At 32.7% G+C, this 20,532-nt stretch overlaps 2 protein-coding genes across 2 annotated transcripts in view; one reads left to right on the top strand and one right to left on the bottom strand.

Annotated features, from left to right (window-relative positions):
- The window catches only part of LOC132725405 (uncharacterized), a 32,995-nt gene extending 28,580 nt beyond the window's left edge, over positions 1–4,415 (bottom strand). Inside the window, exons 1-3 of the mRNA XM_060710515.1 lie at positions 3,667–4,415; positions 2,250–2,872; positions 1,510–1,621 (exon numbers count right to left, since the gene is read on the bottom strand). Of these exons, the coding sequence (XP_060566498.1) occupies positions 1,510–1,621; positions 2,250–2,872; positions 3,667–4,321 (1,390 nt within the window). The 5' untranslated portion in view covers positions 4,322–4,415. The remainder of the gene's footprint in view (positions 1–1,509; positions 1,622–2,249; positions 2,873–3,666) is intronic.
- Positions 4,416–5,989: 1,574 nt separating this feature from the next.
- Positions 5,990–20,134, top strand: LOC132725404 (ribosome biogenesis protein wdr12-like). The gene is made up of 11 exons (XM_060710514.1): positions 5,990–6,111; positions 11,751–11,836; positions 12,608–12,711; positions 13,165–13,271; positions 13,775–13,890; positions 14,512–14,669; positions 14,974–15,019; positions 15,345–15,571; positions 17,943–18,048; positions 18,638–18,770; positions 19,927–20,134. The coding sequence occupies exons 1-11, from the start codon at positions 6,059–6,061 to the stop codon at positions 20,075–20,077; spliced, it is 1,287 nt and encodes a 428-aa protein (XP_060566497.1). The 5' UTR covers positions 5,990–6,058; the 3' UTR covers positions 20,078–20,134.
- The last annotated feature ends 398 nt before the right edge of the window (positions 20,135–20,532 follow it).

Raw genomic sequence — 20,532 nt, 5'->3', positions numbered from 1 at the left:
TGTAAGCGAACAGCATGGATCCTGATCAGACTGATTGGATGCGCAGGCTGGTCTGGATCCATGCTGGTCGCAAACACATAATGTTGGTTTTGTTATGGTGTGGCTCATTTTAAGAGCTAAACATTAACCTTTAAAGAACACTTTTATCAGTAGCTTTAACCCAGGAAGCAAACATCAGCTTCCATAAAACAGCGGGCTTGACTATTCTCAGTGCCTGACAGTAAGAGAAGATGCATAAATAGGTAACTAGGAGTTTTCGGACCTGTGCCCATCACCATAGATAATCACAGAAAACAAGTGTGTGAAGTTTCAACCCATTCTCATCAGCAGTTTTGGAGATGCCAACTTGCAAAAACTTAATCAAAATATGACTTTGATAATGAGTTGAAATCAATACATGTAGCTTTTCCTTTTCTTCCAATAGTCAAGTTAAAAATGCCCTGTGTATTTGACACAAGTTAACATGTAAACTCAGTCAAGCCTGAACATCTGTGCGGGGGTAGATTAGGCTCTATATTGTAAGCTGGTCAATCTTTAATATTTTGATATTAAAATCTCATTAATTACTTAATTTATTGTTTTGTTGTAGATCCAAAGCAGGACAAGCATGATACACAATGCCAGCTGGGTACCGGTTAATACACAATCCAGGTACCGGTTAATAAAATACAACTACACTTAATATTATGACAAATCAGCAATTACTGGTTTTATATTGACCTCCATAGGCATGTGGTTAAGGTCAATGATTATCAAGGCCATTACAGGCCTATATCCAAATCCCAAAAGTGACATTTAAGTCAAGTTAGTACATTGATCCACAGCATAAAATTTTTTTGCCTGAATTAACTCTTACAGTAAAATATTGGCTATTCAACAGCTTCTAACTTAGTAGAGCCTGATATTCATTTAATCATCTTAAAGCTCCATGCCTCCAGATGAGTCAAAATATTTCAATAAAATCAAACTAAAGAAAAATGTAATAAATTTTTAGGAAAGTAAAAAGATTCAAGATTCAAGTAATATTTTACATGTTCTTTGTGATAAATGATTTTTCAGTATTTACAACTATATTTCTACTGTGTTACTAACACATTAAGGGCTATTTATGCATATTTTGACAACTTCTTTGTAATTTACTTGGTTTGTAAGTGCCATTGATAATGTAAATTGCTTCCTTTTGGTTACTTCACAATATTAAAGATTCAGATACATTTTCAAAATTTTCATGAAAATTAGCATGAATCTGGAGGTGTGCTGCTTTAACCTTAATACCTTTAAAAAAATGTTTACCAAAACATATATCAATAAGAAATATTAACAAAAATTGATATAAAAAAATTCTCTTTCCATCTACTTTACATATATCCCCATTGAAATCAATTCAGTTTAAATTTATAACTTAACAATAAATTATAAAACATTTCTTTCTAGTTTTTTTAAGCAGGTGCAGTGTGATAATAAAGTATCTTTAAAACTGGAAGAAAATTTAAAATCATTTTTTCTCACCTAGTACACTGGGCTCTACCTTTTCTTTCTGGAATCTGGCATCTCCTTTCTCTGCTTTAGCCTGCATAACTAGAGTTGTATGTTGTAACCCACGTGTATGGGCATGATACGCCTGTAAAAAACATTCAACCATCTCAGTGACAAATACAGGCTATTTCTAACATCTTCATGATGGCAGCTTAACAATAACATAACATTAAGAGAAATTAAGGAACCTCTTATTCCATAAATGCATATTGTCCTCCTAAACACTTTTTATATATACAAAAAAAAATATGTCTATATCAACTGTATTAATTCACAGCAGTAATGTGTGGTTAAAGCAAGTGATGCTATGATTCATCTACAATTTTGAACAGGTTTGTTCAGATAAAGATTTATTCCATATAGTATACCAGGCTCGTTGCTAAGATTTTATTCCAGATATTCTTAACATGATAATCATCTAAGTAATGTAAAGACTAAAGTATTACAACTTGATGAGAAGCTGACATAGAATACAATGTATCAAGTAGTTAACTTTTAACATACTGATACCATGGAACCAGTGCAGACCAAGATCAGCTGGCACATACGTGCAGGCAATGTTCCCCTTTCATATTAAAAGATGGACAGGTCCATTTAAGATATTTAGTATTATAAAAAAAAATTTTTTTGGCTCCTTATATTTGGACATAACAAAATAATCTAAAGTAAAAATTTGTTGTGCTGTATGAATCTTCTATTGGAGCTTAATTTACCTTTGGTGTGCTGAAATTCAACTTGCAGTATATACAGAAATCAGTATCTTCATCAGATGAATCACTTTCATTATCCTCATTTGATCCTTCTTTTGTCTCTTCTGTGGTTTCCTTCTCATCCTTTGGCAGTTCCTCTTTCTTTTGCTGTTCTACTTTTCCAGACAATTCTTCTTTCTTTTGCTGTTCTACTTTTCCAGGCAATTCCTCTTTCTTTTGCTGTTTTTCATTTCTTTGTGATTCCTCTTTCTTAGATAATTCTCCTACTTTATCTGCTTCCTCTTTATTAGGTAATTTGTTTTCTTGAAGTTCTCCCATTGGTTTTTCTTTATCCTTTCCTTCCTTGGCATCCAACACTACTTTCTCATCTGACTTCTTTTCTTGAGGCTGTCCTAACTTGACTGTCTTTTCAACTCCAGTTTTGTTTTCCAAATGAAATTTTGTTTGAATGTTTGTATTTCCAGTATTACCTGATACTCTATTAAACTGTCCTTTTCCAGAACTATTAAGGTTAACATTTTGTTCAGGTTTCATTGACTCACCAAACTGTCCAAAGCTATGTGCTCCTCTCTGCTTTTGAAATGGTCTCCTAGCAGAATTAGATTTCAATTGTCCTCTACCTCGAGCTGAAAAATAACAAGATAAACTACATGTAATTTATAAATATTCAAAGATTCTTTCAGAAATACAATTACAATGTACAATTACAAAGTAAATCTGCCAAAGTTTTGAGTGTAGAATAGTTTTTTTACAGGTTATTCAGTGACCAATTCATTCCTAGAGGCTGTAGTTGAACCACAATCTCCGGAAACTGCATCCCTTGAAATGCTTCTACAGTAATAAAGAAAATTGAAGGAAAAATATAGATCTCTCGCTTTAGGACCAAAACTGTCCATCTATTAAAAGAATTATTACCATACATTCATGATGTAAAACTTTCACCTAGCCTCCACTTTCTTTGGTCATGCATTTGTTAAAGAATAAAGACCTTACACAAGTTTATAAAAAAAATAAATCAAGCGGCTTATTTACTATTTACTAATTTTCTATTTACTGTATTACCAAAGATAAAGTGAGTCATGTGGTTTAGGCACAGTGTGACTGTTCTTCCTCAATTTTGGGAAGACCAGTCAGTTTAAGTTCAAACTGTGACTCACCTTTCACGCTTATGAACATATCAACTTTTTGATGTTTTATGAACAGGAATATAGAATTTATGATTTTAATTAATCAAATGATAGTATCCAAAAAAAAAATTCAATAAACACCCTATGGAATCTCCAGCTAAAAATCTCCTGGATCCCTCACAATCATTTCAGATCCATGGGATCTGGATGCCTTGTTTCACCCATAATTTTCCTTTACATTTATAACTTAGTACCTGAAAATGAAATGAGTAGAAATGGATTATTTAGACTACCTGGAAAACCTGATTGTCCAGACATTTGTGTACTACTATTTGGCTGTCTATTTTGCAGTGGGTTATTAGTTTGCATTCTGTTTCCAAACTGGCCCATTCCTCTTGGACCACCTCTAAATGAGGGTTTATTTGTAAAATTTGAATATCCAGACCATTGTGTTGTATTATGACTATTATCTATATTTGATGATTGAGTGTAACCTCCTGGCTCTTGTTGTTCATATTCATAGCCATCATAATTGGTAGTCGAAGGATCATAACCATCATTATACCCAGCAGTATTATCATATCCAGTCCCAGCATCATAACCTATCCCTGTATCGTAACCTGATGTTTGATCATAACCTGCCGTTTCATCATATGCTGTTTGATCATAATCAGCACCTTCACTGTAGCCCTCAGAATACTCAGCATTGCCGTTGTTAGCATAATCAATGTTGCCTGTAGTGTAATCTGTGCTAGTTTCGTAACTCTGATTTTCATAGTAAGTGGCTTCTGGGTAACCTTCCGAGTTGTAACCGTACGCATCGTTTGCAGCATAGCCGTCATTACCATACGTGTTGCTGTAGTTGTTTCCACCTTGAAAATTGGCATTTTGTGGGCCTTGATTATAATTTCTGTTAAAAGGCCGACCTCGATTTATAAATCTGCTCATATTCTTTAATATTGTAACTCGCAGAATTATGAGAAATAAGACATCAATTTTAGATTATTGATCTAAATTTTCATCATTCACAAATGTTAACAAGACGCTTGCACCTACACTAAATTCTGTCCATGGGGACGTTTTGAAATACCGGTACCACTAAAATACGCAACGGATATTTTTTGGCGCAACGGGCGCAACGGAGTGCAAAATTTAAACTGAGACAATAAAATACGATTAGCAATGCATTTTTGAATTTATATTAGTATGTGTTGAACAAAATAATATTTTGAATTCACGGAAATCATCTAAAAAACAATATTTTCTTTATTACCAGCATTGTATTGTTGTAATACCACACATATTTCCATTCCGCAAAAATTCATCATTGTTATATTTTTTCTTCTTTATGTTTCAATATTATATTATGATATAATTGCATTGATGAGTACAATACTGAATTGATACTTAGAATTACAAAGCTGTTAGACCTAAACAATACTGGTTGCAGACACTAAATCACATTTTTTTTGCAATTATTTATTTATCATTTTGTATATTTAAGATATTAACTCATCTAAACAAAATTCGGTTAAAAGAATTTAAGTTACACAAAAAGAATTATTAATGGAAATAGAAACTGGCGCTTTTTCAAGGTCCTGATTGAGGTATCCAAAACATGGTATTTTAAAGAAAACATTTAATTTTTTGTATCAAATATAGCAGGAATGTCAACAGCAATCATTTATTTTTACATATTATATGTTTGATACATGTATCTTTGTTGATATTTCACCTGTTTTTCAAATCTGTTTCCAATGTCTGTGGAGAGGACTATTCTAACTACAACTGGGAATGTACCTTAGGGTAGATCAGTAACAAGAATGTTTTGCGGCAGTTTCTGCTAACAAAAAAATAATGTTGTTGGACACACATGAAAAAGTTTACAAAATTTAAAAATATCATCACAGTCATTCTGTCCTACTCCTATATTACTAGGCGACAATGTGCTTGTTTCTTTAATAACAACCTTCAAACAAAAATAGTTATTAACTGTTGGGGTCATAGAGTATTAGATCTATGCATCGGAGTTACCTCAGTAAAGTTCAGTTTGTAAAAAATGTAAAAAGACACACTACTTACATATAATACATATTTCAATATAGATGTAAGTCGTATGCATAAATCAAATATTTTTATATACACGTTTAAGGCTAATCAACGGGGAAAACATGTATACGTAAAATATAATTTGCATGTGACTATTATTTCACATATATTATACATGTATCTCAAACAAATACCAAGAAACTGTCTAATCTATATAAAAAGTTAACAGTTATTGGCCAGAATTCAAAAATCGTATTCAAATACTCAGTCAAGAATTATAAATAGGGTTCACAAACTTTCAGCTGGAGAATTATGGACTCATGTCAAATCTGCAATTGAAACTGTAATCCAATTAATCCAATTAATTGTTCCAATTAAAAGAATTGGATAATTTAAAAATCTCTTCCCTAGATAACAACAGTAATTAAAAAAAACTTGTGACAAAAAGAGACCATCTATATCAAAAACGTTTTCCGCCCTGTCATTTTCATGGGATGGCTTTTGTCCGCCGGGATAGCTTTTGTCCGGGGCGCTTTTGTCCTATACTCTCTTGTTTACTACGTGAAACACTTACGTGTTTTTTAAAACAGAGTTTATTCACGACCTTGGCAAGCGTTTTCCTATCACGATTTCAAAATGGAGACCGATGTCCCGCATGTCCAAGTAAAATTTTATACAAAACAGTCCAGGTGATTTATTTTTGAATATTTAGAATTTTTCTTTTGTCCAAATGTTTTATCGCAAAAGAATGTATATTTTCCTACCCGTTTGAGCAGAAACTACATCATAAATGTAACATTGTCTTCAATTAAAGTGTTCAACCAGTCGATTAGGTTGCACAACACTAACTTACATATCAATACTATGTTTGTGGGCACTGGTATTACAGTCACATAGGCATTAGCAATGATATGTGATGATAATTTATGCTGTTTCAGGAAATAATTACTGAGGAATTATGGTGGTTTCGTCGAACTACCGGTTCGGCTAACTTAATTTATGAAGAGGTGCGAAAGTGGTTTCGTCTAACTGATGTTATATAGTAATTAAAGGCAAAGTAGACGTGGTTCATATATATAGTGTTTTTATCATCAATATTTTGTTATAATTAAATTATGACGCAAATATCATTAATGAATATAATATTCATGTTGCTTTTACTTTCGTATATACGTATATATATTTATTAATTTATGTATATGTAAATATAATAAAAACGTTTAAATCATAGTTAAGTTTTATATCTATTGAGTGGTGAATAAAGAATTAAAACAGATTGTGGTTTATTACATAGAAATCATGATGTATTCTTTTGAATAATATGCATACCTCATTTGTTTATATAGAGAAAAATAAAGTATTTAAAAAATATGTGTTGTTTATAATAATTACTTACGTGGATTTTTTTATGTATTTATGCATTGTTAATTCTTTCTCTTTCAAGCTTTATTTTTTTAGTATGTATGTCGATCTTATTCCAATTAAAAGCATTTTTTTCAGCTTTAACTATTTGTATATATTGTTTGAAATATATATGTCAAACTATATATAATATATTTCCACCGGTTAAGTGAAGCGAATTAGGCGGTAAATAATTTCCTTTGGATTGGATAGATCTTTTGAATGTACCAATCAGAAGTTGTTTTGTTTAATTACGTATGCACGAGTTACTGTGCATTATGAATTGTAATTGAAAGTCATTCAGCTTTGGGTATCGATACTTTACAGTCGCAGTAATTTATAACATGGATTTAACTTGTTGATTAACAAAAGTTCGGGGAAAATATGTTGACTAGTAACAATACGAATGTTTACTTATATGGTCACCCTATTATTTTTTAAACAGAATCAAGTAATATGAAAAAAGGGAAATCCTCAAAGTGAGCTTGATTTTATTTTAAATTAATTGTTTGAAATAATCGTTCATTTTTATTTTACATTTTCAGTTTTAAAATTGTCATTCGATATTTTATACACTGCTTCCGTTTATTCTTGTTCCTCTTTTCTATTATGGTTCCCATATAAGTGCGCAGGACACCAGTCTAGTCGCTTCTGTTTTCAATCAGAGTACATCGGCTTTTATTGTTATCTTGTAATTATACCCTCACAAACGAAGTTAACGGGGTATATAGGAGTCAGCTTGTCGGTTATTCAGTGCGTCATTTGTGAATGATGAAAATTTAGGTAGATCAGACAATAACTAGAGTTTGGAGTGAGGTATTGTAATCAAACTTGGTATATAGCAACCTAATGTGGAAACCCTGGTTGGTATTGCATTTGGACCCCATGATCATCTTATTTGTTTATATACATTCACTGTTTCTCCCACTCTAAAAGTCCAACAAAAATACAATATGAGTATGAATTATGCGATGTTTACCTAAATACAATTTGCTGATTAAAGACAGGAAGTATCCTGTCTGCAATAATGGCTGAAAAGGAGTCGTGCCAATATAGAATTACACCAGCAAAATTTACTGCCAAATTCAGAAATACGTTGGTATTTCTATTGAAAATGAGAAAATTTGCAGTTTTGTTTGAAGAAAAATAAACATGTTTTCAGAATTGGGACTGTCCCCGAAATAAGGTGCCTGCTCCGCAGGCATCCCGGAGATGATTTATGCCCCAGTAAAAATGAAAATGTAAAATAATCTACTTTGCAGCCAGAAATTTCACATTGTTTTATGAAATCTTATTGTCAAGTTATTATCAATTATTATAGAATGCTTAAAATGGATGGATTATCCCCATACAGCATTGTAATATGCAGTAAGGCCTAAAAAAAATTGTTTTGAATTGTTTTGTTAGGATAACCCTACCCTACCTAAATATATGCCCGACCCTACCATTTTTATAGGTCTGTCAAATAAAAAAAATATTGCAAAAGTTGAGTGTATAGAAATCATGTTCTTCAGCCATTGGGGATATTATCATAGGTTAAATTATTAAGGTATTATTCAATATAATGAATAGTAAATTAGGCTTACTCAGCAGAAGTCTACCCTTGTGCCAGTTTAGACATACCCCACCAATCACTACCATACAAATCAGGGCATGAACATTTTCTCTGGATTAAGATGTTCAGAACTGAGCATGATTCAAAAAAAAAAAAAAATCCTACCTACCCTACCTATTCTTGGAGAGCATGTTACCCTTACAACCCAATTTATTAGTCCCATACCGGTTTACCGGCGGGGACTTTAGGTTTATCATCCGTCTGTCTGTCCGCACTCACAGGACAGTAATTATGTGGCTAGAGGGACAATAGGTAACTGTTCTTTCTCTTTGATGTCATTCATTCCATAATGCTTTTATGTTGCTATTTTCTTTTGTGTGGCTTAAAAGATCAATATGAGAACAATAGAGTAGCCACTTAAATACTCTCCTGTTAGAAAGTCCGTCATGTTGAAAATTCTGGTTGTTATGGCAACATATAGACTGAAAATATGGCAAATTTTACACATAAACTGAATCCAGTGATAACTCAAAAAGTACTGGAAATATTTTTATGAAACTTGACATATGGGTAGATGGCAGTCTGGAGATTATGCATGTCTTTATCTTTTCTTCCTATTTTGAAAAATTTGTTGCCATGGCAACATATAGGCTTAAAACATGGCAAATATAACAATATAAGTAAAAAATAGCTGAAAATGTTTATGAAATTGCATCTTTATTCAAAATTTATCTCCTATTTAAGAATTTTGCTTTTAAAAATGTTATATTTTGGTAACAGGGATGTTTCAAATATTATTTTTAGAGTGTTCCTTAATCCGTCTGGCTGTCTGTTCATAAAAAACTGTTTCCTGTGATCAGTTTTAAAGAACTTTTCCAACAATGGCCCTTCAGAATGTTGCTGGGGTTCTAACCAGTAGGGGACTTATGGATTGCTTGCAATACTGATAATTGCTTGTTTTTTTCAGGCCTGAATAGTGTCACTAATCCTTTGCTTGGTAAATCAATGTGCCTCTTTCAACTAACAGTTATCAGCAAATATTTTGATCATTTAAAAGATTAATTGTTTACCCCCTGTTGCTTCCTGAGTGAAGGTGTCATAAACTATAATTAACAACTGGCCAGCATAAATTGAATCTGCCAGCAGGCAATTATTAGTGCTCAAATTACTGCTAAATATGAGGTGATGAAGTCTATAGGATTCAACAAATGTTTTGAGGTATTTTACCAAAGGACATGTCTAATTGTCCTAACTTAACATAGCTTATTCTATTCTGTGACTGATTGAATTTACGAAGCCTTAATACTTTAAAAAGATTGAAAAACTGTTATTTAATAGTTATAGACATTTTTGTGTCGCCTCTACGGAGTAGACTTGTCAACAAACAGTGTTTTTTTTCACTAAAATATTCGGCGAAATTCGGGCTCCATTCCCCCCCCTGAAAAATAGTATGTTTTTTTTCCCCCTCAGAGCCTAACTTTCCCCCTATATGGCAGCCCAAATTTGCCTGAAATAAAATATAATTTTTTTTTTGCAACTAACTGCCGAAAAATGTTTTATTAAATGCCTGTAAGAGTTACTGTTAAGCAAGGTTGTTTACAAAACCTTCTCTGGTAGGTAGCTACTCCCGTGTCCCAACAAGTTTAGCATGCGACACATCGTTACTTTAGATCCTTATATTAAGAAAAAGAGAGACGTATTTTAAACTTGTGTTGCAAGAGTTGCTCCCCTTTTCCACTGCAAAGAAAAACAATATAAAATAAGTAAACAAATAAAATTCCCCTCCTATTGCATTTTTCCCCCTCCAAAGGACACCTACCCCCCCCCCCAAAAGTGTAAAAAAACACTGACACATCTTATAAACTCCTGGTGCAATGTAATTCAAACTTTAAAGGAATGATCATTACAAAGTCTAGATTTACATATCGTCAGCATTTTCCAGTTCAATAATTTTTGTCAAAGTTTGTCTAGACTACTCCTCTTATAGCACAAATACAATTTCAATGAAACTTTACAGGATTGATCTGTAGCTCAAGTCCTTTGGGCATATTGCAATCGGGTTTTTCGTTGAATGATTTTTGGTCCAGTTATGGCCCTTTATGAAAAAGGTGGTTTTTCTTGTGTGTTTGCCAGATCCACAAAAGCTTGTCCGGACTACTTCTCAAAAACAACTGGTGCAATTTCATCCAAACTTTACAGGAATGATCAGTACCAAGTTTAGTTGTGCATATTATTGGCTTTTAATGGTTCAATGAATTTTGTTGGAGTTATGGCCCTTTAATTAATTTTTAAAGGGCTGTTAATAAAATTTGTCAGGACTACCCTTATATGCATAATACACAAGTTTTTTGCTTGAATAATTTTCTGCTGAGTTATTGCCCTTGAATAAAAATAGTGTTTTGCCCTGTTAATGATTTTTGGGTCTCCTGCTACACAGAAGCTGTAACATGCGATTGGCTATTATGAGGCGACACATGCCATTACTGATGGCCCTTATGTCTTTGTTTATTGTTGTCATTTAATTTGCAAGTTGTAAATACTGGTAATATAGGTTGAAACTGCCACTTATGTAAATTTAGAAACAATGTGGTTGCTGAGCTATGCCCCCCCTCCAACACTAAATGAAATTTTTTTGGGAAATTATGGCATGTATGTTTAAACCTTAAAATTGATCTCCAATAAGAATTACCTTTACATGTATGAAAATTTTTTCTATTTTAAAAGGTTAATGAAATTTGGGGTCAGTTGAATTGTGTTTTAGTAGCTTTTAGCTTTATATAATATGGTCATTTAGAATATTATTGTTTTCCCATTTTTAGCTCACCTATCATAAAGTGACATGGTGAGCTTTTGTGGTCGCTTTTTGTCCAGCATTGATCTGTTCGGCGTCCAGCCATAAACTTTTACTTTATACAATATTTCCTCATAAACTGCGAAGCCAATTTCATCCAAATTTCACAGGAATGTTCCTTTGGTTGTCATCTTTAATTTTTTTTAAGAATTTAATTCCATGCAGACCTCTTGTTGCCATGCCAACCAAAAGAAAAAAAATCTTCTTTTAAAAAAACCTAATCGACAAGAGCTTAGATAATTGGCATGAAACATTTTCTAATGAGTGTCTACCAAGGTGCTATTCAGGTGAGCGATTTTGGGTATCATGACTCTCTTGTTGAATATTGTATTGAAATTTTTCATGAACTGGATATTTAATTATCTAACTGCGCTTTTTCTTTGTCAAAAGGAGGGAGTGTTCATTTAGGGAGGGGCATATATTATTTGAGAATAAAAAGAATGAGAAGAATCTTAAAGTTTAACATCTCAAAACTCAAAAACAATTTCAATATTCAGTACTTTGTATATTTTTATCTTCAGATATTCTGTGCCGGATACACCATTTTCAGTACCAGCTACAGTTCAAACAGATGATCTTAGCTCTCTTATCAATGGACTCATCTCTGGTAACTTCCTTTTATAAAATAATCTGACATATAGTGTGTATGTAAAATCTTCTGTAATACAATATTATTTAATATTCTTTTCTAATTTGTTTAAAACTATTAATTTTTTACATTTTTAATGAAGATGTAGTAAGGAATAACATTTTAAAAGCAATAAAAAGGCAGTTTAAATAACAAGATTTGATTACATGTACAAGTATTAATTTAAAAAAAATTGGCTACATGGCAGACTTGAGTATATATTATATAAAACTCTGATCATGGTACTAAAGTTGTAGCAGTACCATACTTTATACCTCTAATCTACAGGTGCGCTCTCTATCTGTAAATAAGTAAAGCAGACAAATTGTTTTCCAATCTTCTATTTTAAGAACAAATGTCACTGGCGCCCTATAAATTGCTCTCAGGGGTGGGGGGATGACGCTGTTTTTGAAGAAGACCTAGCAATGATATGATCTACTTTTCCAAGATAAAATTACTTAAATACTAATAAGTTTGAAACAATACAGAATTGTTTTTTCCGTCAATAAATAAAAGCTGAAGGCCCTTTAATGGGAGAAGGGATGTTTTGTGATAAGGTCACTCATATGTTTTCACAGATTCTTCAGTCTTTACTGTTTAAATTGGTAGTAGTAAACATTTAAAACATTATCTTTGGCAGGGTTTATTTACTTTACTTCTGAGACAACTTAAGCATTTTATTTGAATTACATGTACATGTATAAGTAAAACAGAACAATTTAAGTAAATTTGTTGTTATCTCTCTTACAGAACCTCTTGAGACTGAGACAAATTTAGAGTTTGATTTTCTTGTGGAAGGAGAATTTCTACGAATTTCTTTAGAAAAACATCTTGAGCAGAAAAATATATCCACAGTAAGTTTTCTTTGTTATAATTTAACCATAAAGATACTGGCAGAGTCAATGTATCAGTAGTATAGATTTAGGCCAGTCTACAATATCTAAATCTAAATTTAAAATCTTTTTGGTTCAATGTGCAGTTAACATATGATTTAATAATAAATGCAATTAACATGTTATGTTTAGATACTGTGTATTGCTTTGAGGATCCCACAATTACACAAAGAACAATTTTTCCTACTTTCTACAATTGGCCTCAAATCTCTCAAATAATTCACTACAAATGTAATTAGATTTAGGATTATCTATTTCCTGTTCCATTAAAGCTAGAAAAAAAAACTTTAGTTTCCAATAACCTTTAAAAAAATAGACTAACTTTCTTATATGTGTGACTTGAATCAAAGCAAATTGAAAAAAGACAAGTATGAAATACTGTTGTATATACATGATGTATTAACAATTCAACAGGAAAGTGTAGTAGAGATAGAGTATGTAGAGAGACATCCAGCACCAAGACCAGAAGATTCACTGAACCATGATGACTGGGTCAGCTGTGTACACTCCACAGGAAATAAGTAAATATGCACATACTATTACAGGTTCATCCTTGCTCAACTTAATGGAGAACAAGGGTTTGTCAATCTATATCTGGCTTCAGCATAGCTCTTGGTTTAGGTTTAGCATCAAGCCTCTTGTTTACATAGAAAAAAGGGAGAGGATATAGATTTTACTTATCACAGTCGGTTTTTACATTGAATGTCATATTCATGTATCAGTCAGTCATAATGGAATAATGATCCTGAGAATTAGGATGCAAATGAATTAATCTTAAAATGAACTTGTGCATTTTGAAACAGTCCATTACTAGTATTATTTTATAGAAATAGGGCTGAGAATTTCAATGGTTGATTGGTGTAACTGTTTAGTGTGTGATCTTGAAGACTGACATGGCTCTATATCTGTGACAAAAATGTTGTTGTTATGGTTTCAGTATTATAGTGGTTAAGGAAATTGAGCTTAAAAGAAATGTCATGACTCTTTTGTTGCTAAGTTTTACCCACTATTGTGTATATTTTAGGATACTTACAGGTTGCTATGACAACACACTACGGCTTTGGACAACTAAGGGAGATTCTATATTAACAATTCCTGGTCATACTCAACCTGTTAAATGTGTGTCCTGGATTAAGAATGGTAATTATACATATTAAACTAAAGTTTCTTGTTTTATTTTACTACAAACTAAAGTTTCTTGTTTTATTTTACTTACAAAATATCATTATGTAATGGACATGTCAATGCTTGCTGAGCTCATTATGGAGAATGTCAGATTTTTAATCAAGGGTTTTTTTTGTGACAATTGATCTCAGACATTGAGTGAAATGGTAATTTGTGTCTCACCATTAATTCAGAAATAATGTGGGATAAGAAGTTGAAAAGAAATTGATCATTACTGGTTAGTTATCTAGGAAAACCGGTTAGGTGCTCAAACTCCGAGGCCTTGTTATATGACAACTATCAATTTAAATCTTAAAGGTGAAATTTAACTGATTTTGGATATTGAGGCTAATGTTCGTTTGTCTCACACTACTGAGTCAGAAATCATACAGGATTTGTTGTCAATCACTTGTAGAAAAATTTAGTTATTAAGGAAACAGCTGAGATATGACCAAAAATGAGTTTGAAAAATAAATGTAAAAAATCAGACAAACAAATAATGATTAAAGAGGAAAGGTTTGTTAGAACTACATAATAATGCCTCATGCCTGCCTGTTTAAGTAACAAATATGTTAAGGTAAACACATTTTTTTTCAGATTCCAGTGATAAACAAAGTTTTATGTCTGGGTCACATGACCAGACTGTGTTGCTATGGCAATGGGATGAGAAGAGTAATGAGGTAGACTGTGTACACTCATGTCGTGGTCATGCAGGTAGTGTTGATTGTGTGGCGGTAGACCAGTCTGGACAAAGGGTTAGTGATTATATTACCATAACCTGGACAGAAAGATACAGATATAAGTGGTTCCTTCTTCCTTAACTGTTAATTATTTTTAAAAAAAGGATTTTTGGAAAAATGAGTCTGTTTTAACTGTTATTGTGCAATGTGTAGAGCAACAGGTTAATGTACAACTTTTATATAGTTGTGAATTAAAAATAATCTAAACGCAGGGATAGCGTAATGTGAAATCAGAAGTGAAAACATTATCTAATTTGAAATGAAATGCAGTTTGTATTAATTAATGATTTTTTAACAAAAGTTTATGTTTTTATTTTAGTTTTGTAGTGGATCGTGGGATAAAATGTTAAAACTTTGGTCAGCAGGTATGTATCATGTATTTTAATAGCAGTGTTAAATAAAAAAACATTGGGCTAATATCCCTCTTGAAATAGCTTCCTCCCCCATCCCCCCCCCCCCCCCCTTTGACAAAATTTCTTCTTCAAAAAATGTAAAAAAAGACAGTGAAACCTGTCAATAAAGATGAGAGACAGATCATTACCATAAGAATGAAAATTTACATGGAAGTACATTGTTTTATGGACATTTAAAGAAGTAAATATAAACATATTATTTGTTTGATAATTTACAATTAACATTTTAGTTGTTTCAAATAAAGGTGGATAATATAAAGCAAATAATTTTTAACAGTGATAAATCACGATGAAGAAGGCCCTGAGGAAGAGGAAAACCCAAAGAAGAAAAAGAAAACAAGTGGACAGAAGGTTCAAACACGTGTACCTATGTTAACATTGTCTGGACATTCGGAGGGTGTGTCAGCTGTAGCTTGGTTAGAGGAACAGGAAGTGTGCACGGCATCATGGGATCACACCATACGACTGTGGGATCTCGAGAAAGCAGCTCAAAAATCATCTTTAGTATGTTGATAAATAACAAATTCTTGCTTTTTACTGAAAAAAAAAGATATTAAAAAAACAACAATGGGAACATATAGTTAGCTGTTAGTGTGCCCACTTTTTAGCTCACCTGTCACAAAGTGACAGGGTGAGCTTTTGTGATCGCTTTTCGTCCGGCGTCCGTCCGTCCGTCCGTCCGTCGTCCGTCCGTCGTCCGTCCGTCCGTAAACTTTTACTTTAAATGATATCTCCTCATAAACCACTAAGCCAATTTCATCCAAACTTCACAGGAATGTTCCTTTGGTGGTCACCTTTAAAAATTGTTCAAAGAATTTAATTCCATGCAAAACTCTGGTTGCCATGGCAACCGAAAGAAAAAACTTTAAATATCTTCTTTTAAAAAACCATAAGAGCTAGAGCTTAGATATTTGGCATGAAACATCTTCTAGTGAGTGTCTACCAAGTTTGTTCAAATAAAAGCCCTGGGGTCAAAATTGGCCCCGCCCCGGGGGGTCATTGATTTTCCCTATATGCATATAGTAAAAACTTAAAAAATCTTCTTTTAAAGAACCCAAAGAGCTAGAGTTAAGATATTTAGCATGAAACATGTTCTAATGGGTGTCTACCAAGTTTGTTCAAATAAAAGCCCTGGGGTGAAAATTGGCCCCGCCCCGGGGGGTCATTGATTTTCCCTATTTGCATATAGTAAAAACTTTAAAAATCTTCTTTTAAAGAACTCAAAGAGCTATAGCTTAGATATTTGGCATGCAACATCTTCTAGTGAGTGTCTACCAAGTTTGTTCAAATTAAAGCCATGGGGTCAAAATTGGCCCCGCCCCGGGGGGTCATTGATTTTCCCTATATACATATAGTAAAAACTTAAAAAATCTTCTTTTAAAGAACCCAAAAAGCTAGAGCTAAGATATTTAGCATGAAACATGTTCTAATGGGTGTCTACCAAGTTTGTTCAAATAAAAGCCCTGGGGTGAAAATTGGCCCCGCCCCGGGGGTCATTGATTTTCCCTATATGCATATAGTAAAAACTTAAAAATCTTCTTTTAAAGAACTCAAAGAGCTAGAGCTTAGATATTTGGCATGAAACATCTTCTAGTGTGTGTCTACCAAGTTTGTTCAAATAAAAGCCCTGGGGTCAAAATTGGCCCCGCCCGGGGGGTCATTGATTTTCCCAATATGCATATAGTAAAAACTTAAAAAATCTTCTTTTAAAGAACTCAAAGAGCTAGAGCTTAGATATTTGGCATGAAACATCTTTTAGTGAGTGTCTACCAAGTTTGTTCAAATAAAAGCCCTGGGGTCAAAATTGGCCCCGCCCCGGGGGTCATTGATTTTCCCTATATGCATATAGTAAAAACTTTAAATCTTCTTTGAAAAAACCCAAATAGCTAGAGTTTAGATATTAAGCATGAAACATCTTCTAGTAAGTGTCTACAAAGTTTGTTCAAATAAAAGCCCTGGGGTCAAAACTGGCCCCGCCCCAGGGGTGTCATTGTTTTTAACTATATGTGTATAGTAAAAACTTTAAAAAAAACTTCTTTTAAAAAGCCCAATGAGCTAGAGCTTAAATGTTTAGCATGAAACATCTTCTTATGGGTGTCTACCAAGTTTGTGCAAATAAAAGCCCTGGGTTAAATTGGCTCTGCAACGTTGGGGGGCGTGGGGGTTGGGGGGGCCTTTATACAGGTGAGCGACCTCAGGGCCATCATGGCCCTCTTGTTTCAGTTTTGACCAATATTCAAGATTTTTTATATCATTTGAAAAAAGAGGTCTTCCTTGGTGAATTTTTAATGTCCCTGAGGCATGGATGGTTGGTTCTTATTCTGGTTGGTTAGAATGAAATCTTTATAGTGTATTGGTCTATATTGGAAGTTCAGTAATACAATAATTGATAATACATTGATAGTATTTAGTACCAGACATTATCACGTAGCAACAAACCATGAAAGATTTATATGTGGATGTTGTTGGCAAGTGTTAGATAGAGTTATCTCCTCCTGTCTGCATGTTGGGGGCATAACCGTGAACAAGCGTTCAAAGTTTCAAAGCCATCTGTCTATGGACTTTAAAAATATTTAAGGTGGTACACAAACATCAACATAAGTGGTTACACTGAAGCTCGGGTGACTAGTACTTATTCTTATTGTATAGTTAAAAATTAACAACACTTAATTAGTTTATACATTTAACACAACTTTGATGTTAACAATGTTTTGAACATCAGAATTCCTTAACAACATAATTTAAAGTAGATTTTAACAATCTTGTTTATTTACAATAATTTCATTGTTAAATATGTAACAAAAGTTTTGAACAACTGGGCCCATATTTATATAGAAATGTTGTGATTATGATGTTACTTTATTTTATATTACAGCAAGGGAACAAAGTATTTTTGGACATGTCATACTCACCCATGAATAGATTGTTGGTTACAGGATCTTCTGATAGACATGTACGACTCTGGGATCCTAGATCCTCAGGTAAAAAAATATTCTTGCATATCAGATAGGAGTTTCTAATGTGTACACCATTGTTTTGAAAAATTATGTCTTACACTTTTCTTATTTCACCCATCTTGGTGTAAGGTGTATTGCAAGTTTTAAATGATGTCCTTATGTCACCTTTATTAGTGAGTTGATGCATTTCCACAGTTTTAAATAATATTTTATTTTTTTTTTTTAAAAAAAAAAAAGAGTAAAGGTCATGTTATAGTCCTGGCATAAAAATATTGTCTTCATACTTGGTCACAATAACCCTTGGGACATGTCTTCATACTTGGTCACAATAACCCTTGGGACAAAACCTTTCAGTAGACCTCACTAACCTTGACCTTCATAATATAAATTTGTACTATATATGATGTATTTGCCAAGGAAAACAGATGAATGGTCTTTTTCCCTATACCTTTATTTTTATGGAAGAAAATGAGTTGAGAAAAGAAAAGAGATGTTTATTCCATCCTTAATCCACAACTACATGTTTGGTATAATACCAAGAATTATCAAAAATGAAATCATTTCATATTCCAGTGACAGAAATTATAAAATTATCCTATATTAACTTTTACAGATGGAGCAATAGTAAAATGTAGCTACACCTCACACAGTGGCTGGGTGTCCAGTGTAGCTTGGTCAGCTTCAAATGAACATCAATTTATATCTGGTTCCTACGATAATCTGATGAAACTCTGGGATAAAAGAAGGTAATGTAATAATAGTTTGAAAAGTCCTACTGTATATCAAGTCATTTTTTACGCTTGAATGACTTAATAAATAAAAACAAATTTATCGAATAAGGATAATTATTTAATACAAAAAGTCCAAACATAAATTTTCAGCGTAGAATTACTCTTTAAATACAGGTTAGTGTATATAAGTAAGCATTTACAAAATTAAATTGGTAAAGAACGGCCAAGCAGTGCGACCAATATACTGTAGTAAATGTTTACAAATAAACACTGAAATTATTTTTTTTAAACTGTTAATTTACTAGACTTATTAAATTTAGCTGATTTACCAAATAAGTATGTTATGATTCATTTGAAATACTGCTACTTAATTGGACAAAAAATAATTTCAAACACTAAATTCATGAATAAGTCACAATTATGTCGTAAGACATCATTCAAGTATTCATTAAAAAAAAATATCAGTCCAAGCAGTGTTTATTGACTAACACCAGTCTTGATGTGTAGGAATTAACAACTAAGGGCATAGGATAGTGCAAGTTTATTTTTTACAACAAAATGACGAATACATGCTGAAAAGCTGATAAACACTGATGTTAGATGTTATTATTTTGATTATAATGTAAAAGTTACATTAATAATATCTGTCATATGTTGCAGCTCGGATTGGAATATCGGTCCGAGGGGCCTCCTCTCATTGGGCGGTAACGAGGCTTACCGAGTTATCACCCATGGACGGGTTTCCAAGCGTCTGATAGGCTGATCCTTAACTTTTTTCTTACAATAGCATATAAATTTACAACTTTAATAACAACAGCGAAATGATGTCATCCTAAGCACACAGTTCCCTTCTAAAATGACGTCATTTTATCACGGTTCATTCATTAAATGCTCTAAAATGACTTTGTATGGCATGCAACTCATCTGGCACTGCATGTATGATGAAATTTCCGGCATGGCAATGCCAGTCTGCTATGCAAGAAAGTTCAGTAATGCTGTTTTTTTATGCTAAGATTGTCAATGACAATAGTATTCACCATTCTTAGTTGAGACAGTTACCAAAGATATTTTCATATTTCCTCAAGCATTGGTGGTGTTCACAATAAATTGAAAAATAGCCCTACTGGTACATTTTACTAGTAAATTTTAACATTTTACTTTTTATTTTCAGTCCAAAAGCACCATTATTCAATCTGGTTGGACACACAGATAAGATACTGGCTGTTGATTGGTCAATTCCTACCTTAATGATGTCAGGAGGTGCAGACAATCAGTTGAGGCTCTTTCAATATGATGAATTAAAAACATCACCAGGATCTTGACCATTTTTGTTTGTTGCATTTTTAAATTGATAATAATAAAAGAGATGATCAGTAAAATCTGTTTTTGTTTGTCTGTTGAAGATGGAAAGGGAATAATGTTAAGTTCCCATTTCTTTTTTGTCTTCATTATAATCTTACAATCAAATTTATGAATTTTTCAATTCTAATTTTTGATCTTTATCTGAGCTTCTGATGCAGCATGATGCCTGATTTTCCATTATCACAAATTTCTTAAAACAATATCTCCTAAATCACAGAGTTGATTTTTGCATAACTTTACAGGAATGATCCTTGGGGACCGTTAACAAAAGTTATATAAATGTTTATAGTCCAATGCTTAAGTGTAATGGGTAATTATGAATGTTTGAAAGTTAAAATAATGTAGAATTGATCGAGTCTTTTCATGAGATAAATGGAACGTGTAACATCTTTCACACTTCCGAGCACCAGCATAA

Source organism: Ruditapes philippinarum, unplaced genomic scaffold (genome assembly GCF_026571515.1).
Source record: "Ruditapes philippinarum isolate M1 unplaced genomic scaffold, ASM2657151v2 ctg289_1_1_1_1, whole genome shotgun sequence".
NCBI classification, from domain to species: Eukaryota; Metazoa; Mollusca; class Bivalvia; order Venerida; family Veneridae; genus Ruditapes; species Ruditapes philippinarum.
This window is presented reverse-complemented; position numbering and strand designations above follow the sequence as displayed.